The sequence below is a fragment of the Astatotilapia calliptera genome, chromosome 10 (genome assembly GCF_964374335.1).
Source record: "Astatotilapia calliptera chromosome 10, fAstCal68.1, whole genome shotgun sequence".
Classification (NCBI taxonomy): Eukaryota; Metazoa; Chordata; class Actinopteri; order Cichliformes; family Cichlidae; genus Astatotilapia; species Astatotilapia calliptera.
In genome coordinates, this window is record NC_137431.1 from 7,866,615 (window position 1) to 7,883,378 (window position 16,764).

Genomic DNA, 16,764 nt, shown 5'->3' on the forward strand with positions numbered 1-16,764 from the left:
TAAATATAATCAAGTCCTTGTTAAGTGATGAGTGAGAACATAGGAGTCTTATTGTTATCTCAGTATGAGAATGTGTGTGAAGTGTGACAAATATATTTCTGAGCTCTGCTGTGCGCAGCAAACAGACACCAGGAGGATAACTCACATCTCAGCAGAGCAGAAGAGGCGTTTCAACATCAAACTGGGATTTGACACTTTACATAACCTCGTGACAACACTCAGCTCTCAGCCAAGCATAAAGGTACTGTGAAAACGTGTGCTGCTGCATTTTAGATGGATATGCTGAAAGTTGGAGGCAGATTGTAATATGTAACATGCAAATGCTAAGTCTTAGCATTAACAGTGCAACCAGATTTGAGCTTGTCGATTTAAATAATTATTTATAATGGTGAATAATTTTTGTATATGATTAATGTATGGTAATCCCTCTCTCTGCTGTGTGCAGATCAGCAAAGCCACCACACTGCAGAAGACCGCCGAGTACATCACTAAGATGCAGCAGGAGAGAGCTCAGCTGCATGAGGAAGCTCAGAAACTGAAAGAGGAGATTCAGCTCCTGAACACTGCCATCAAGTGAGACGTTTAGCTAAGCTCAACCTCTGCCTGTGCATATGTGAGCAGGCATGTAGGTGTATGCAGTGTTGGGAAGGTTACTTTTAAAATGTATTCCACTACAGATTACAAAATACATGCCCCAAAATGTATTTTGGGGCATGTATTCCGTTATGTTACTCAACGAGAGTAACGTATTCTGAGTACTTAGGAGTACTTAATATATTATCATGCTTTTTACAACTACATGAATATTGCTGTGTGATTTATTACTATCAGTGTTGGGGAGTAATGGAATATATGTACCGCTGTTACGTATTTAAAATACAAAATATGAGTAACTGTATTCCGTTACAGTTACCGTTTAAAAGGGTGGTATTCAGAATACAGTTAATTTATTCAAATAAATGGATTACACTGCGTTACTTTCCTGTTTCATATTGTAGCGGGTCAGGACTGTTTGGGTTTTGTTTGACAGCTACGTTCTGTTGTTCCAGGCGGCAGCGTTACGGTTGCCATGGTTACAGGGCGACGCTCTCTCTCTCTCTCTCTGCGGCTGTGTGTTTCCTGGGTGAGAGAGCACCTTTTCGTTGTTGTTGTTGTTGTGCTAAGCTAACAGGCAGAATGCTACAAGCATAGCTCTAAAGAATGTAGCATCATGGGGAGTGTAGTCCGTGTTGCAGGGAGAATGGACTGCCATACACGTTATGGGTCTGTGAGCGCGAGGAGGGAGAAAAAGGGGAGTGGAAAGGTACGAGTTGTCATCGAGGAAAAACGGGAGCTGGAAGCATGTAAATATAATAAGAACCACTTCAGTCAAGAAGAGTGCCTGACGAGCCCAGTTGTAAGTAAGCTATTAAGACTCGACTGTACACCGTGTTCGTGTTTTCCTCCGAAAACAATAAGTTCCGTTGGAGCAGTCTTTCAACGCCTCTCTCTGTCTCTTGCAAGAAAAGTTGACCCACACAACAAAGTAAAGCTATTTTTCGGCTACGAGCCGACAGGGACCCCGCCGTATTAGTCAGAGGTCCCTTTACTACAGTTCGGAGTCGCGGACCTTCAGTAATAGTAATAAATAACACAGCAATAGTAGTCAAAGGAGCTTGCAAAGAAAAGCGTCTGGACTTCTTTAAGTTGCTTGAAGACGTTTCACCTCTCATCCGAGAAGCTTCTTCAGTTCTAAGGTCAAATGGTGGAGAGTCCCAGATATAAACCTAGTGGGAGTATCCCCCCACAGAGGGACAAAAGGACCCCGTGATGATCCTCTAATCGCCTGAGCCAAGGTGTGAAACTGGGTGTGGGTCCCAATCAGCCAGAGTTTTGGGTGTGTTCATTGTGAAACCTGGCCCCACCTTATCACGTGAATTCCTGAGGTCAGATGGCCCAGGATGTGAGTGGGCGTTAAGGCGTCTGGGAAGGGATCTCAAAACTGGATTATAGATGGCAGAGAGTTGGTGTCGTAAACCCCCGCCTCTGTTCAAAGATGGTCGCTCACAGTGGACATAGATGGCTTCTTTCACTCCTCTTTCAAACCATCTGTCCTCTCTGTCCAAAATGTGAACATTGGCATCCTCGAAAGAGTGTCCTTTATCCTTAAGATGCAGATGGACTGCTGAGTCTTGTCCTGTGGAGGTGGCTCTTCTGTGTTGTGCCATGCGCTTGTGAAGTGGCTGTTTGGTCTCTCCAATGTAGAGGTCTGGGCATTCCTCGCTGCACTGTACAGCATACACCACATTGTTAACCAGTTTTTGTCTGAGCGTGTTGCTGGGTCTGAAATGCACCGGGATGTCATGCTTGGAGAAAACTCTCCTGTGTTTTTCTGATACACCGGCTACATAGGGGATAACAATGTTGTTGCGTCTGTCCTTCTTATCCTCCCTCGCTGGTGTCTGGTCTTCTTTTCTGTGCCTCTTTGCTGACTTTAAGAACGCCCATTTAGGATAGCCGCACGTTTTGAGTGCTTCCTTTACATGTGTGTGTTCCTTCTTTTTTCCTTCAGGCTTAGAGGGAACATGTTCTGCCCGGTGGTGTAGGGTCCTAATTACCCCAAGTTTGTGTTCCAAAGGGAGATGGGAGTCAAAGAGGAGGTACTCACACACACGGACCAGTACCTCCTCTTTGACTCCCATCACCCTTTCTGAGAACCTTCACAGACACACAGCAATAGTACATTCACGTTGTTGTAAAAAGCATGATAATATATTAAGTAATCCAAAGTATTCCGAATACGTTACTGTCATTGAGTAACGTAACGGAATACGTTACAGAATACATTTTGGGGCATGTATTCTGTATTCTGTAATGGAATACATTTTAAAAGTAACCTTCCCAACACTGATTACTATTACTGAAGGTTACTCGCCATACCAATTCCAATTAGATTTTTAAATCTTAATATAAAACGAGTAACAGTAGGGCGGACATTAGGTAAGGCTGCACTTTTTGCATATGTGAGCAGGCATATGCTCACATATGTGTAGAAAACTATTCCGCGCATATATAAAACAGGTCCGCGGCTCCGAAACATAGTAAAATGGTAAATGGTAAATGGCCTGCATTTGTATAGCGCTTTTCTAGTCCATAGGACCCCAAAGCGCTTTACACTACATTCAGTCATCCACCCATTCACACACACATTCACACACTGGCGATAGCAAGCTACATTGTAGCCACAGCTGCCCTGGGGCGCACTGACAGAGGCGAGGCTGCCGGACACAGGCGCCACCGGGCCCTCTGACCACCACCAGTAAAGGGACCTCTAGCTAATACGTCGGGTTCCGTGTCGGGCTCGTAACTGAAAACTAGCTTTACTTTGTTGTCTGGGTCAACTTTGCTAGCGAGAGACAGAGAGAGGCGTTGAAAGGCTGCTCCAATGGAACTTACTGTTTCGGAGTAAAACACGAACACAGTGTACTGTCGAGTCTTAATAGCTTACTTACAAGTGGGCTGGTCAGGCACTCTTTTGGTTGTAGTGGTTCTTATTATATTTACATGCTTCCATCTCCTGTTTCTGGTCAGTAACACCTCGTACTTTTCGACTCTCCTTTTTTTTTCCTCCCTCGCCAGACACATAACGTGTATGGCAGTCCATTCTCACTGCAGCACGGACTACACTGCCCATGAGCCTACATTCTTTAGGGCTATGCCTGTAAATATTTAGGGGCCACAAGTAAGGATGACATGGGCCGTGAGAATGAGACACAGGCATTAGAGCCTCTTAATCTGTGTTTTGTTTGGGTTTCCACTGGCCTGGAATTACCAAAAGTAGAGAGGGCATAGCCTTACATATAAAACAGGAAAAGACCACCATGTAATCCATTTATTTCAACAAAGAAACTGTATTCTAAATACCACCTTTTTAAACGGTAACTTTAACGGAATACAGTTACTCATATTTTGTATTTTAAATATGTTACGCTGGTACATGTATTCCGTTGTATTCCTTGTATTCCCAACACTGTTTGCGTATACTTTTAATGATTTCTTTGAGCTGTTCCTTTGCCAGGGTAGAAAGATTTCCCAGCATGCATGTTTAATAATTTCAAAAAGTTTGAATTTGTTCAGGATTTTCGCTGATCCACAAATAGTCAAATTATACATTCAGGCTCAAATATATACATACACTCACTTGTATCTTTTAAAAGGTCAAGGCCAAGGTATATTAACTTCTCATTAGTGATCATGATGGACTACAACTGGTAGTTTCCTCCTTCCTGTCCTTGCCAGCATATAAAAAAACTTATTTTACAGAACTCATTGGATTAACCAATACTCAGAACAATGGGTGTATCTAAAGTCAAAGCAACTCAAAATCAAAGGTGAACTGCAGGTTTACACAAGTTGGGAAAAGCTCTTGGAGTCATTAACAAACATTTGCAGATTCCAAGATCAGCACTTCAGACAACTGTATGTAATTCACAAGTTTCAGTATTCAGGTGTGTCACCACTGTTCTAATTTGTGGACTATGCTTTAAAACCCGGTGAGTGTGAGGAAACCAGTTTAAATGCATGCTACCGAGTCTGCCAAGAAGAGTGGTCAAATATATAGCCACAGTTATGCTAGATGGTTGTTAAGGGTTACCAAAGACATCTGGTCAAGGTGCAGCTTGCTAAGGGACATTTAATCAAATTGTTTAGGTTGTGTGTATATATTTCAGTCTGAATGTATAATTTGCCTATTTGTGGTTCAGAAAAACTTTTTTTTTTTTTTTTTTGGTTGGTTTTTTTGTTTGTTTGGTATTTTTTGAAAGTCATTAAGGATGTATTCTGTAAATCATTAATCCCTGGAAAAAACTCAAAGAAATTATTAAAAAAAACAAAACAAATTGCCATGACATTGCAGTTTTCAACAATCCAATCTTACCCTGCTGACATGAAGATGCTCTGGACTGCTTTGTTGACTTGGTTTATTTCTTGGTGCAGTACGTGCCAGCAGCAGCTACCAGCCACCGGTGTCCCCATCACACGCCAGCGCTTTGACCACATGAGGGAGAAGTTCAGGGAGTATGTCCGCACACAGACTCTGCAAAACTGGAAGTTCTGGATCGTATCCTTATGCATGTAAATGTGTGAAATGTTCATTGGAACAAAAAAATGCCACAAACTTAAAAAAGGTTAGACAAAACAAATGACAGCAGTATAATTGGAGGCTGAGTAAATGTTCCACTCTATTCCTGTGGGAAATTCCTATATTTCACATTGTTTCAAAACACCATTGGTGAGAATCCAAATAATGTTCAATAAATACACTTTGGTACAGTACATTTCCAGGCCTGGGCTTGTTACACATTTCATATTTAACAATATAGCTGTAGTTTAACTTGTAGTTTAGTTTAGTGTGGTATATAGTTTAGAAAAAGCAAAGTTATTTTCAATTTGGGTGTCTCTTAGCTGATGAAGTCTGCCCACTTTTGCTTCATATGCTGCAGATGAAAATGAATGGTCTTTTGATAGTAGTAGTATTAATTAAACCATTAAAAACACTTTATTAATGCAGTGCTGTTCTCAGTGACATGTCCCTTTAGCACAGTAAAGGTGGGCACTGTGGTTTATTTTGTGTTTCATACACTCGCATGTCCACTTATTGTTGACATGTGTTATGAGATTTTTAAAGAATGTCTGACATATTTAAACTGTGGAAGCCAGTTGAAGCAAAAAAAAAAATGCATATATTAAGCAAGATATAAAATAAAGCCAAGTTTATCCTTTTATCACTACATCTTTCCTCAACTTGGTGTCAGTTCAGTATCATCATGGAGCCGCTGTTTGAGTCATATAATGGAATGGTGTCAACTGCCAGTGTGGAGGACCTTTGTCGATCCACTCTGACCTGGATGGATCAGCACTGTTCACTGCCTGCTCTAAGACCCAGTGAGTCACATATACCTGCAAATCTCAACTGCCCACACTTACAGCCAGCATGATAGCAAGAATAGTTAACTTGTTTTTGTACTTTCCTCACATGTTCTCTTCAGTGGTTCTGAGTTCACTCCGTCTCTTGAGTACCACCACGGCCATCCTGACAGATCCCAGCCTACTGCCCGAGCAAGCCACACTCGCTGTCACCCAGGGTGACCCTGCTGCTGCCCTGGACCACTCCTTACAGCCTGCCCCTCGGCAGTAATATACACCCCATGTTACCTTTGAAGAACAGCGTGAACGGAAACCCTTCAGAAGGCAGAGGAGACCACATATTAGAGAGCAGCCTGTGGAATGATTAAAAAAACACTCGGCTCAGAGACTTTTAAAAATGCATCAGATTCTCAATAAAAACTCACTATCTGCAAAAAAAAAAAAAGTACTCCAGTATACCCAACAGTCATAGAAATGTTATCCATGTGTGTGTATATATATACATATATATATATATATATATATATATATATATATATATATATATATATATAGCTATAGCAGAGTATACTGACTGCCAGAGCTCTTAAAAACACTGACCTGTTAAAATGCTGAATAATAAATTATTCTCTGACCTGCTTGCCACACATGTAAGTGTGATAAGCATTGGCTCTTTCAATTATGCAGGTCAATTATAAATCATTCTCCTAATAAGCAAAAGAAACCTATTTTGGACCCGGGATGGTACAGAAATCCCTTTGGGGTTACAAGGTAAAAAATCGACAAGCTCAATCATGTGGAGCCTATGCACTGTGGTGACCCCTTGTGAATGATGGAGCAGTAGCTTTAATATCAATAAAATTGTCATTGGAGAGCCCTTGCAACTAATGTCATGTAACAGTTTCTACACTGTGCACATTGAAACATGGCCTGTAGTTTATTTTCTGCACTGGTATTAAGCTTTTCTTTATCCTTCTGGTTTGTCACATTGGGAAAATTGTGCCCCATTCAAATTACCTAAGGAAGATCAAGACCTTGAAATTAAAACATTCAAAGGGAATTCTCCCATCACCATTACAGCTTTCACACTGTGAAGTGTCAAGCAGCAGATGAGTCTGCTGTGAAGTTTTTCTTTTGGGAGATATGACTTCAAAATTAGAAAGTGAACTGGTCCGCTGTGGCATACAAGGCTTAGTATTAAATCCTTCAAGCAGAAATACTGTGGAATCATCCCTCTATGCAGTAGCGGTTTTTGATACGTGTCGCCCAAAAAATGCTCGTACTCATGCTGCCCCAACATCAGCCAGCGCATATTGGGAATGGCATAGGCACCGATCGGTTTTCTATTGCCCATTTGCTGGGAGTAAGGACGCCCTTCGTTTGCGAGGTGTGCCTGCTGCTTGCGGCACAGGGAGGAGAGGTCGGGGCGGCGGGGGATTCTCTGACTGGCTGGAACAGCATCTAATAACCAACTCGCAAAATAAAACAAAAATAAAAACAAAACAACAAACACGAAAACACCAGACATCATGATACAGACTTTTAATTTGCACCAATGTTTTTTCTAAATTCTATGCGCGAAAAGTGAGCGCAAGAGCCCTCGGTGCGCCTGCTCGCTGCTGAAGTCAAAGTAAACTTTATTGTCATATCCGCTATACAGTCCAGTATATATATATAGAGAGAGACGAGACGACGAGGCTCCAGTTACAGCAGTGCAAGTAAACAAACAATAAATATAAGAAGAGTAAGAAAATAAATATACACTTTAGGACCAGGGGTGAAGGGATCAATAACAATTTAAATTTTATAATTTACAGTTTGATTTGATTTAAAGTCTCACACACAACCCGTCGAAAGGGGAGGGGGGCCGGCTGCTTCCAAATAGAGCACATTTCATTCATAATGCTGTAAATCCAAGCCCATTACGTATTCATGATTTGAATCCTGGGTTGTGTGAAGTCCCAGAAATAAACCCTAGACAAAGTGAATCTGTGAACTAAGGTGTTGGTCTATTAGGTTATGTTGTGGCAATCCTCGGGTTGGGGGATTTGTGTTCATACTGGAGTGCAAAATTGAACTTTTCTTGTCCATCTTCCATTGGTTTTAAAGCCATCAGGTGCTCAGTTTAGAAAAAATAGAAAAGAAGAGGAGGAGAAACGAGCAAAAGATACAGGTAAGCAGATGTATCATTGGATAATGGCAGGTCATCCTGAAACAATCAGAATACTTTATTACTAAGGAAATTATGTGGATTACAGTTGCTCCAAAACGAAATGGTAAAAATAGTAACAGTAACAGACTAAACTCCAAACAATACATTATGTTACAGATTTAAATATTAATTAGTCAATGTCAATTGTTGATTTGCCCTGTTCTCATTGTATGACGAATTATGATGACTGTTTGCCGTTTGCATACAACACATACTCTCTCTCTCTTCATATGTGTGTGTGTGTGTGTTTCTCTGGTGAAATTCAGTATGGTTCTGACAGTTTTATGTTAATGTACAATGCTTAATATGTTTTATATGTATGTGTGTGTATGTGTGTTGGGGGGGGGGGGGAGGGGGGGCCGCCAGAGGGAGTGTTCGCCCGGGGCGCCAAACAGGCTAGGACCGCCACTGCCTCTATGTGTCTCTCTCACTTACTCAGTGTGCTTGGCTCCATGCTGCAGTGGCTCCTCCGGATCCATAGAGGGCACTGTGCTGCAGGCAGGGTCTGACAAGCGCAGTGTAGGGGTTTTGTTCCCAGAGCTCCTTGGTGCGCTGTCCACTTCAGCACCACAAAGCCGAGCGGAGGCAGCGGGCTAGCTAACACGGGTGGGACTGAAGATACGGCTTAACATCAGCACCAGCGCCAACCCGAGTCCCAGATACAGAAAATACTGAAAATTAGCCAGCGATATTCGACAGAAACACCGACAGCAACGAGTCAAGCGACTACAAAAAAGGTAAGAGTTTTCGAAGAAGCTCAAATAAGATCAAGTTGGTGGATAATAACGGGCATCCCAGAAGAAAAACGCGCTCCCCTTCCCTTCCTGCTTCATAAATACTGCATGACCTTATTAAGGCTGTGTTTACGTTAGCTTCCAGTCCTGTTTGCACAGCATGTATTCGCCTTATTGCGAGTTTATTAGACACAAAGAGGGACACTTCAGTGGTATAAAGCTGTAGGGTGACCGTATGGGCAGCCTCTCCTCGCTTTGCAGATGGTGCTGTTTTATAACTCGTCGATTTCCGCCCGCTTGCTACCCTGTGACCAGCTGCTGTTTCCTTTTTATTCCCCTCTGTCCTGGCTGCGGGACATTTAATATCTCCGCTACCGTTTTGTGAACCAAGTGGCGTGTTATGTGGCTAAACCGCCTCCGGTGTACCGCTATTCATTTGCGGAATTAGCCAAGACTGACACAGCAGCAAATTCATCTGTCAAGCTCTGGTTGCATATGTGCATTTGGGTTAAAGGAAATATGTGTAAGCGTGTATAGTTTACTAGTGAATACTTAAAGCTTTCCTATGGGACACCTTATCAGTGATTGTGAATACTTTATGAAAGATATCTATCTATCTATCTATCTATCTATCTATCTATCTATCTATCTATCTATCTATCTATCTATCTATCTATCTATCTATCTATAGCACTGTAAAACTAACGTGTATTGCTGTGCTATATGTGTGCAAATGAACTGTGTGGTAGGAAAGACCTAGAGAAGAATCAGAGTTGAAGCAGATCCCATAGGGATTAGTGTTTGTTTTTTTTTTGTTTTTTTTATTAAAAAAAACAAACATGTTTTTAAAGCATTTATATAATATAAAAGTCGGTATTGTGAATATCATCATACATTTTAATGTATGATGGCTTCATCACCTTTTCCAGGTGATGTCAAATCCCCCTGTGTAATGGAGCAAATGTCATAACGGTTCTTCTTCATAATAGTGATATATGTTTAAATATTACAGAGTGAATACAGCATAATATACGCTCACTGAAATCCCTTCTGTGATAGTCTGGTTACTGTTGTGGAATTTCCCCCTCCTGCTTCTTTAATCCATGAAATTGAAATGTTATAATGTGACACTGGAAATGAGCCAAAGACTTGGTGGTTCCAGCTTTAAATGGTTGTAAATTCTATATTTTACAACTGCTTGTCAGACAAAAGCATCTCTCTGAAGATGTCCCCTTGGGCTTTGGAAAAATGTCACAGACATCTTTCTGTGCTTGCTAAACCAAACAATTAAATAATTAAGGAATATGATCTAATGGCAAAAACCTACAATCCATCATACTGCTGCTTAATTATATTGCGATATGCAGCTCCTGGGCAAAACTCACAAATCCCTCTGCTCTCCGTGCCCACATAGCAAATCACTGTTTGCCTCAGTCCTTATGAAAACCCCATGAATCAGTAATCAGTGCTCTCTTCGTGATCGGGCAATAAGAAAAAGCCAGCAGGAGTCGAGTGAGTGACAGGACATTGGCGGTGCTGACCTGATACTCTGTTACATAGGACTTGGAGCGGCGCTTTGCTGGCCTGGCCAAACGAAAATACTGACTGAATCTCTGAAAGCAGGAGGCTTCCATTTTGCCACAGCGCTGCCATCGGTGAGATAGGCCCAGGTGAGGTAAGAGGCTGATAGAGGGATTAGCTAGTATTAGGATGTGGATGCTCATAGTGGTGTGAGAGAAATGTCACTCACTCCCACTCTATCTTCCCCTGCCGTCTCTCTCTCTGGCTCCTCTGGCTCCACAAAGCATCTGTCTCCTGCTTGCTCTGCATTCACATTGATCCTAGATGAGCAGTGATACCCCACCGCCATCGTCCCCACCTACCCTCTCTCCGCCAGCACCACAACCACTCTGCAGCATCTCAGTGGTTCTCCTCACTGTCCCTCATCGCCACATGCCGCTTCATGCCTCCCTGCACTCTCCTCTCATGGAGACACACACACACACACACACACACATGCCTGCTGCTGTCCTGATTCCTCCTCCTCTTTCTGCTCTCCTAATATACTTAGATTGAGTAAAAAGGAATACTATGTGAAGCAAACAGAAATAATATTAAAAGATTATGGGAAATACTGAACTATCCCAAGTATTTCATTTGTAATGACCATGAAGAATACAATATGGATGTTGTGGCAAATAGTCTCAATGAATTCTTTGTAACTGCTGGACCAAATTTAGCCAGAACAATCACTTATCCTGGGAAAGCACAGGAAAAATCGGACACACTGATTGATAGAAATCCATATTCTATGTTTCTCACAGCCGTTGATGAAAATGAAGTTTTTGAAATTGTCAAAAAATGTAAAAATCAGAAATCTTTGGATTGTAATGATATTGATATGATAGTGGTTAAAAGAGTCATTGAGGCTATTATAAAACCGTTTACATACATCTGTAATTTATCATTTCAAACTGGTCAATTTCCAGATAGAATGAAAATAGCAAAAGTTATACCTCTCTACAAATCTGGCAACAAACACTATTTCACAAACTACAGGCCTGTCTCTTTACTACCTCAATTCTCAAAAATTCTTGAAAAACTGTTTAAAAACCGACTGGAAAAATTTATAGATAAGCATAAACTACTCACCGAGAGTCAGTACGGATTCAGATCAAGCAGATCAACATCATTGGCACTATTAGATTCAATAGAATACATCACAAATTCCATAGACAAAAAGCAATATGTGGCTGGGTTATTCATAGACTTGACAAAGGTATTTGACACAATAGATCATGATATATTAATAAGAAAACTGTAACGTTATGGTGTCAGAGCGGTAGTTTTAGATTGGGTCCGGAGTTATTTAAGTGATAGGAAGCAGTTTGTGAAATTAAATGGTGGTTGCTCCTTATGTATGGACATTGCTTGTGGTGTACCCCAAGGGTCAGTTTTGGGTCCAAAATTCTTCAACTTGTACATTAACGACATCTGTAAAATGTCCAAAGTATTAAAAATGGTTCTCTTTGTGGATGATACAAACATTTTTTGCTCTGGTGATGATCTGCAGAGTTTTTGGGAGGATATGACTAATGAAATAAGTAAAGTGAAGTTCTGGCTTGATAAAAACAAATTATCATTAAATTTGAATAATTCAGTCAGTGAAAATAAATTTTTGGGGGTAATAATAGATGAAAAACTTAACTGGAGAGCTCACGTAAGATATATTCATTCCAAAGTATCATGAAGCATTGCAGTACTAAACAAGGCAAAACAGGTATTAGACAGGACATCACTTCATATTCTCTACTGTTCACTGGTTTCACCATACTTAAGCTATTATGCAGAGGTCTGGGGCAATAACTATAAAACCACATTACATTCACTTTTTACTCTTCAAAAAAAAAGCAATTCGAATCATCCACAATGCAGGTTATAGGGAATATACAAACTCACTATTTTTGCAGTCTGAAATATTGAAAATTGACGATCTAGTGAAATTCCAAACAGCACAAATTCTATTCAAAGCAAAAAATAAAGAACTGCCAGGTAATATTCAGAGTATGTTTTTTTTTTGAAAGAAGGAAGCTATAATTTAAGGCAGCGGTCCCCAACCCCCGGGCCTCGGACCGGTACCGGTCCGTGAGTCGTTTGGTACCAGGCCGCGAGAGTTGAGGCTCAGGTGTGAAATGTATAGTTTTCAGGGTTTTTATCGGTTTTCAGCGTTATTTTGTTATTGTAAATCATATATAAATCATATAAGGCTCACATGATTTACTCATGAAAGTGGCCACTTTCTCATTACTTTCATATTTTTTTTTTAGTAAGTATACAAAACATACAAGTTTCATTGTATAATTTTTCAAGGGATCTTATATGTGTTTTCACTCTTGTATGCTTTTCATACAAGTTTCATATAAGACAGATAAAAACCTTATAAGATTTATATATATCTTTTCCATATGGGTTTCAACATGCAAATTAATCAGAACGGCAGCTATATTGAAATGTATTCATTTTTTTGTGTAGTATTTTTTTTCTCTCTCTTATTTTCTTTTCTAAATGTACCTGTATATTGTTTACATCAGGGGTGCTCACACTTTTTCCGCATGTGAGCTACTTATAAAATGACCAAGTCAAAATGATCTACCCACTACAAAAATCCAAAACATATACTTATTTATAAATATATTGAGGATTCTTTATATCTACATGCATAACCGCAATATCCAATATTTCACAACACAATTAACTATGTAAATTTTTTGTCATTACCTGAGTTTACTCTGATGACTTGCACTGAATTGAATCAGCCAGGGATGCATAGTCCGGACAGTAGCTGCTGACGGCCAGGTTTAAGAGAAAAAACCGAGAGCTAAAAATTGGAGTTAACTCGCTGACTAGCTTGTCAGTTTTACTACACTTCGCGCCGCTGTTTGCGCATGCGCAGCGACCTAAGCGTCAGAAAAAAATCTGATGTCATCTGACTGGCTTCCCTGTATCAATCAAGTGACGGGATGGATGATAGGCTGGCATCTATTTTTTTAATGCCATGCGATCTACCAATACTACCTTTGCGATCGACTGGTCGATCGCGATCGACGTATTGAGCACCCCTGGTTTACATGTTTGAAAGAAATTACCAATCAATCAATCAATCAATCAATCAATCAATCAATCAATCAATCAATCAATCAATCAATCAATCAATCAATCAATCAATCTCCCAAAGAGCCAAAACTCTGAGAGTAGAAACAGGGTAGGGTAAGTAGCATTGAAGCAAAACAACCAGACTTTGTCTCACGCAGTCATCTGATGATATTTATAAAGAGACTTAAAGCACAACTGGAGGCATGGCAAATAATTTTTAGTCAGAAGAAGCAGGAAAAATCAGCCCGATACATCACTCTCCGATTCTCCTTGAATCTGCTTATCCTACTTCAGTTGGCCGATAAGGGCCTGGCGGTGTGACTGCAGGTGGTAACGCTTAATGTTTTATTTAAAAGCCTTGTCAGGCTTAGTTACTGTCTTAAATCTGAATCCACTTATTTGTAGCTAAAGAGTTCACTTTCACTGCCTCACTATGTGGGCATGGTGAATGCTAAGACACCTCTTTAAAAAAAACTTCTGTTTTCTTCTGAGCACGTGAAGCTAGCTTACATAATCTGTAAAGTTGTGATGAAATGAGCGGGAGATCAAATGGTGGAAAAATTAGACCCCCCCACCATATCACCACTTATCACAAAGATATCATAGGCAGCTCATTACTCAGAAGAGGCTTAAATGGTGTAATTACATGACACCGCATTGGTTTTCATTCCATCACTATCTTCATTCACTGTGTATTGACCCTTCTCACTATTCTGGAGCTTTCCATTTTCCCCTTAGTGTGTTCATAATGACAAGCTGTAAAGATGCAACAGATGTGTGAACAAAGCAAATAAAGTGCTGGTAACAAATTGAATCCCTGCTATTATCCCTCTTTAGAGTAACTAAGACAATGCACAAATCTAACAAAAGTACCAGACAGCCATGGCTTGAAGTAAACGCTGCATAATTTGAGATGTAAAACTGGAAGGAAGAAGTTTTTGCCACACAGAAAATCTGCACGTGAATTTTGAATGGTTTAATTTTATTCTGATTACTTAATTAAAGTAGAGCAGCACAGTGCACAGCGCAGTGTGTAAAGCGCTTTGAGTGCTCAGATGAGTAGAAAAGCGCTATATAAGAACCAGTCCATTTACCACTTTTACTTAGAACGAGGCTAGTTGGTAAATTACTACTTGCAAAGAGGGGAGGTTTCGTATGGTGACCAGCATACACAAGCGGAATCCTTACATCAAGCAACAATGCTCACGTGGCCGCATGGATACTGTTTGAAGACAGGCTTGAAAAGCTGAAACCTTTTATTTGTGTAATGATTACAGAAACTCTATATGTGTGTCCATCAGCCTGTCTGTCCAACTGTGCTCCATAGTGATTAATCCAGTCCACTTTACATTTGCTATCAGTGGCTCCCCTTAACTGACTGCTGTTTGTGTGTGTAAAGGTGTGGAGCACAGACACACACACACACACACACACACACACACACACACACACACACACACACACACACAAGGATTCCCAAACCTCTTAACCCAAAGTTTCACATTACATCCTAAATTGGTCCATTGTACTCATTGTATCAGTCTTGTTATACCCAAAAAGTGACGTTACCACAGCTCCATAGTGTTTATACCCACACAGGGCACAAGTATTAGCTACAGTATGATAGGTGTCACCAGGTAGATAGGTGCCTGCTTGAAATGGGGTAAGTCGATAGCGTGGGTTTTCAGGCAACTCACAATCTTACAGGTTGATACAGACAAAACAGTTTGTATGAAAAATAAATTATACATTTGACTTCTTCTTATGTTTGAAGAAGAATCTGATACGATAGCCAGTATACGCTACTCTGGCTGCAGTCCTTGAAAGGCTATCATCGACTTGATGCGGTGTGTTGTTGCCATCATGAAAGCCTGCAGTAGCCCACTGGTAAGCAGAATGCAATGCCTTCCTCACTTCTGTTAAGGTTACCTGAGATTAATTCTCCCTCGTAAGCAAATCCCCTCTCCCGCCCTCTGGCCTCGCAGCAGGGCCTATGCCACGGCGCTCAGGTTGACAAAATAGCATGCCGCTCTTCCCACGTTAAAAGCACATCCATTTTTAATCCTCCCCCTCTGAGTACACACACACCCAAACAGATACATTATCTCCCTGTCTGTGTGACTGATTCTTCCAGGAGTTTGCGTTTGATATTTTGTCTCTTTCTCTTTACAATGTTGCAGCAGAGCCCATGTACGATCATGTGCAGTTTGTTTTGTATATTTCCAATGCTACTCTCTATGGGAGATTGTATTATTTTTGTTCCATTCTGCTTCCTCTAAGGTAGCTCACACTGCATCCACAACAAATATTGGAGAAGGCTTGTGCAGATATAGAGTGTGACTCACACTGACAACAAAATCAGAATGGGAATCTCTTGTGTATTGCTGAAGATGCCGAGGTTAGGCTTACGGCATCAGTTTGCAGTTCTTTCTCTTGTAATGTTCTCTTAAAATCACAATTGACATTGAGACGTGATTAAGTTTTCCTTACAGTGGTTTGGATTCAAAATCAGTATGTCTGCAATGTAACTCCGGGTTTGAGGTCAGCCTCCCACTTGGAAGATCAAGAGAACACCTGCTTCATCTTCCTGATCAAAGAGAACTTAGCCCCAGATTCATCCTCATCAAGAAGCAAAAAAACACTGGATAAAATTTAGATCAAGGAGTAAAATCTGAATCTGAATAATTCAATCCAGGCTTCTTTTTTTCTGTGAAAATTGAGGGGGGGGGGGGGGGGGGGGGGGTATTTCTAATGAACTTGGTCCCTTGCGGAGTGATAACTGCTGAATAAGAGAATGTTTTATTTATTAGTTTCCATCTGAAGTATTACTAATAAATTTAGAATTTAGAAATTAGCAGGATTATTATCCATAAGAATCAGTGGATTCTTTTGCACCAGATTTTGAGAGCTGGCATGTACATGTCAGCATTTGTGTGAGAGACACAGAGAGATGTGATAAAACAGGCACATGAAACTGGATTATTGAAGTCAATACGGTTGTGAAAAATTGCCACACTCTTTTCGATTCGGGCCCGTTTGAGGCTGTCACACGCTTACTGTTCAAAGGGCACTATGTGACTGCTTGTTAGCCATCTTTGGGCTCTCTGTGTGTGAACTCTGTGTGTGTGTGTGTGTGTGTGTGTGTGTGTGTGTGTGTGTGTGTGTGTGTGTGTGTGTGTCCCCTAGGGATCCCCTTCCTCTATTCCACTGACTTCAGAGCTGCTTTGAAGTTCCTTCTCAGAGGAGAGGTGAAGGGGAGAG

General features: G+C 40.8%; 2 protein-coding genes across 11 annotated transcripts in view; both read left to right on the forward strand.

Annotated features, from left to right (window-relative positions):
* The window catches only part of mlxipl (MLX interacting protein like), a 30,966-nt gene extending 24,617 nt beyond the window's left edge, over positions 1-6,349 (forward strand). For 2 of the 4 annotated variants that reach the window (XR_013911672.1, XR_013911673.1), the window contains exons 13-17: positions 119-241; positions 446-573; positions 4,975-5,098; positions 5,798-5,922; positions 6,027-6,349. Coding sequence is in view for 2 of the 4 variants with exons in the window: in XM_026182015.2 (XP_026037800.1) it covers positions 119-241; positions 446-573; positions 4,975-5,098; positions 5,793-5,922; positions 6,027-6,175 (654 nt within the window). In the remaining 2 variants the exon portion in view is untranslated. Of the gene's footprint in view, positions 1-118; positions 242-445; positions 574-4,974; positions 5,099-5,792; positions 5,923-6,026 lie in introns of all 4 variants that reach the window. The other 2 variants (XM_026182015.2, XM_026182016.2) reach the window with 1 other exon arrangement.
* Positions 6,350-8,654: 2,305 nt separating this feature from the next.
* The window catches only part of srrm3 (serine/arginine repetitive matrix 3), a 138,449-nt gene continuing 130,339 nt past the window's right edge, over positions 8,655-16,764 (forward strand). For 2 of the 7 annotated variants that reach the window (XM_080307466.1, XM_026180992.2), the window contains exons 1-2: positions 8,656-8,853; positions 10,411-10,525. The gene's annotated coding sequence lies outside the window, so the exon portion shown is untranslated. Of the gene's footprint in view, positions 8,854-10,410; positions 10,526-16,764 lie in introns of all 7 variants that reach the window. The other 5 variants (XM_080307467.1, XM_026180993.2, XM_080307468.1 and 2 more) reach the window with 3 other exon arrangements.